Source organism: Centruroides sculpturatus, unplaced genomic scaffold (genome assembly GCF_000671375.1).
Source record: "Centruroides sculpturatus isolate CEXI.00-Female unplaced genomic scaffold, Cexi_2.0 scaffold439, whole genome shotgun sequence".
In the NCBI taxonomy this organism is placed as follows: domain Eukaryota; kingdom Metazoa; phylum Arthropoda; class Arachnida; order Scorpiones; family Buthidae; genus Centruroides; species Centruroides sculpturatus.
This window is the reverse complement of record NW_019384606.1, coordinates 144,122-147,299: the sequence shown is the minus strand read 5'-3', so window position 1 is coordinate 147,299 and position 3,178 is coordinate 144,122. Positions and strand designations below refer to the sequence as shown.

The 3,178-nt window shown below is 32.0% G+C and overlaps 1 protein-coding gene across 1 annotated transcript; it reads right to left on the bottom strand.

Moving 5' to 3' along the window:
- Positions 1-1,002: 1,002 nt before the first annotated feature.
- LOC111625164 (lysozyme c-1-like) lies at positions 1,003-2,425 on the bottom strand. The gene is made up of 5 exons (XM_023368214.1): positions 2,221-2,425; positions 1,826-1,914; positions 1,690-1,753; positions 1,278-1,353; positions 1,003-1,171 (listed from the first exon to the last, which is right to left on the bottom strand). Exons 1-5 carry the CDS (start codon positions 2,390-2,392, stop codon positions 1,105-1,107), a joined length of 468 nt encoding a protein of 155 aa, XP_023223982.1. The 5' UTR covers positions 2,393-2,425; the 3' UTR covers positions 1,003-1,104.
- Between the last annotated feature and the right edge of the window lie 753 nt (positions 2,426-3,178).

Below are 3,178 nucleotides of genomic sequence, written 5' to 3'. Positions count from 1 at the left end.
AACATACCCAATGTTAACTTTACATTCCAAAGATAAAGTTTTTCTTTTCTTGTTTGATGCAGAAGAATTAGTTTTACTTCGTTTGGATTACATAGTAGAGTCTCTCGAGTCTCCGTAGATATAACAAACACAGAAATAAATAACACAAAATAAATTGTAGCTATGTGTGGATTCCGCGCGACACATCCGAACATGTAAGCTGAACAATAGTGTGGGGGGGAGTGAGTAATCAAGGGTTGCGTGGCGCTCAAACAAAAGACGAATCGACGAGATTTGAAAATCGCGTAACTCCGGGTTCGCGTAAGTCGGGGTATTACTGTATATATTTAAATTTAGAACTTTTAAAAATGTAAAAATAACTGTTAAAAGATTGCAAAATAGGCCGGTTAAGGTGGCAGCCTACCGCTCTGAGTGACCGAGATCGAATCCGGGAGGGTTGAATAATCCCTAGGAATTTTTCGGAGGTGGTCCGTTCGGATATGTCAGGCTCCGTCCTTCATCACCCGGTCGCCCCATTGTGGGCTTGGCCGAATCCATAATTGCAAAAATATACCCTCTTAGTGCCCACAAGACGGAAAGAGATTAAAAAAAAAAAAAAATGTTGCAAAATTTATATTTTCTAGTGTTTTTCATAATTGTGATATTAAATCAAATACATTTTGTTTTACTTTTCATATAAGTCAACGTTAATTAACGAATATTTAATATGAAAAATCATCGAATAATTATATTTTTCTTAAGAATTATCATTTCTTATGACTAATGAAATGTATGAATATAAAAAACACTAGCCCAACAGAGACCGAGTGGATAAGACCACTGCATATTGGTCGTGGGCTGGCCACGTAAAATTCCTCGGGTTTTCTTCATATCTGTAGCACGTAAATACGGGCAATTTTCCCTTAGAATGTCTTTCTGGGAGGGATCTTCCCTGGGAAGATCGCTCACTTGTCGAGTTGGCATATACAAATAAACCAACCAAACGAAATAAAAACACTAAGATTTTTTCAAATTGTTTATTTATAAACATTTTTTTACAACTAAAACAATTTTAAACAGGTTCTTGTTTAGAGATTCCATTTCGTCAAGCAATTACTCGAACTTTCAGCAATTACTATCGTTAATAAAACCGCTCAAATCCCTTCCCTTACAGTGAGCTTTCCAGGAGTTCCTGTATTAAACGATTAAAACCTCTAATTAGAATATAAATTGAAAATCATATATAAAGAATCTATAAAATATAATATATAAAGAATATATAAAATCAATAAACTAACCAAGCCTCAAAGCCATGTCTGGCATAGATTTTTTTGGCGCATCTGATGTCATCGTCTAAATTATCGTCGATCAGAGCTGAAAATATAAATTTTAAATCATTAAATTATCAAAAATATTTATAATGTATATACAGGCAAACCTGTGAACAACGACCTTTGATGAAAAGATAATAATAATATTTATTTTGTGTACATTTTAAAAAGAAACATTTCTAAACGACGGCCATTTTTAAAGGCCATTGTTAGGAGATGGTTGTTATTCAGATTTAATATATTAGTGTGGTCCTTAATTTTAAGTATATCAATAAAATATAAATAACATATTTCGCGAATCTAAATTTAGAATATCTTATAACATTTCAGTATATTAATAATGAATACATTTAGAAATATTGCTAGATATATTTCATACCTTTGCATGACATGCCGCAATCATTGTGTGGACCAGGAGGAGAGCACCAATATCGGCTACTGATCTAAAATAAGTTTACATTTTAATTTGCTGATTTAAATTATTTATTTCCGTTGAATAAATACGGTCTACTTACTTGAAATATTCCATATTCGCGATGGCCATTATAAATGGGACTCTGGAACGAACTGTCTAATCTACTTTGGTGGTACGCTATGCAAACCCCTAAAAATATTCAAAAATAGTAATTAAAATGACAAATATATACAAATATACTTAAATTGTATTAAATCAGAGCTTCACTCGTAAATAGCCAGATGGTCGAGCGGCTAAGGAGGTAGAATACCACTCTGATGGATCCGGACAGATCGGAAAAATCGTAGAAATTTTTTGGAGATGATCCGTCCGGATAAATTGGACTCCGTCCATTATGGGCCTGACCGAACCTTTAAATTAATGGGCTCGCTAAAAAAAGGACCCTCTTAGTGTCCGCAAGGCGGAGAGAGTTAATATAAAAAAAACTTTACTCACACGTTGGAACGTAACTGTATGGAATTCCATTTCTGACAAGATGTTTTGCGAGTTCGCAACGTCCAAATTTCTTCCCTTCCAAATTGCCTGTTAGAAGAAGACATAATGTTAAGAGGAATATAGACTTGACAGCCATTCTGTATTTGATCTTAACTATTCTATCAATATACATCCTGTAGAGAGGAGCTGCTCTTTATAAGCATAATGTTTGATTCTCTTTATCAGCACTCGAAAGATACTAATAAAATTTTGATTTCGACATATTAAAGATAACTTTTATTTTTTATCTAAATATTTTAAATATCATAAACAGCATTGTAATATTGTAACAACGTAGAATGAAGCTTGCACTATAATTTATTTTAATTGTGCCAAATGGAAACGATTGTTACACGAAACGAACTGCAACAAGTAAAACTTTTCTAATTATATGGATATTACAAAAATCTCACGAAAAACGTGGTTTTATTAGATATTTTTCATACAAATACCGGATATACACGAACAGTTATTGATAAAGCACGATTACAAAGATACCCATAAGTAAATGTGGATGAAAAAGCAAAATCATGCGATTTAATTAAATGTTTTTGTGAATTTCTCTTTTAATTATTATAATTTTAAAAATTACATTGAAATTGTATCGTTTTATAAAAGCGTGGGATGAAAAATATGATTTGAAGTGTTCCAAAAGTACCTGAAAGTATGAATAATTGATGAGAATCATAACATCAAAACGAATCATAGCAATGTTATATAAGATTCTACCATAGTAAGGTTTTTTATTCCCGTCTTACACTAGTAATTATATTCTTTATTTATCTTTAATAATTAAGTTAATAATTATTGTATTTAAAATCTTTTATGGGAGAACATAAAGACTTGTCTGCTTTCTTAATGGTCTAAATTCCATTCTCGAGTGAAACGTATTCTATCTTTATTCTTCATCCCTCTTAGT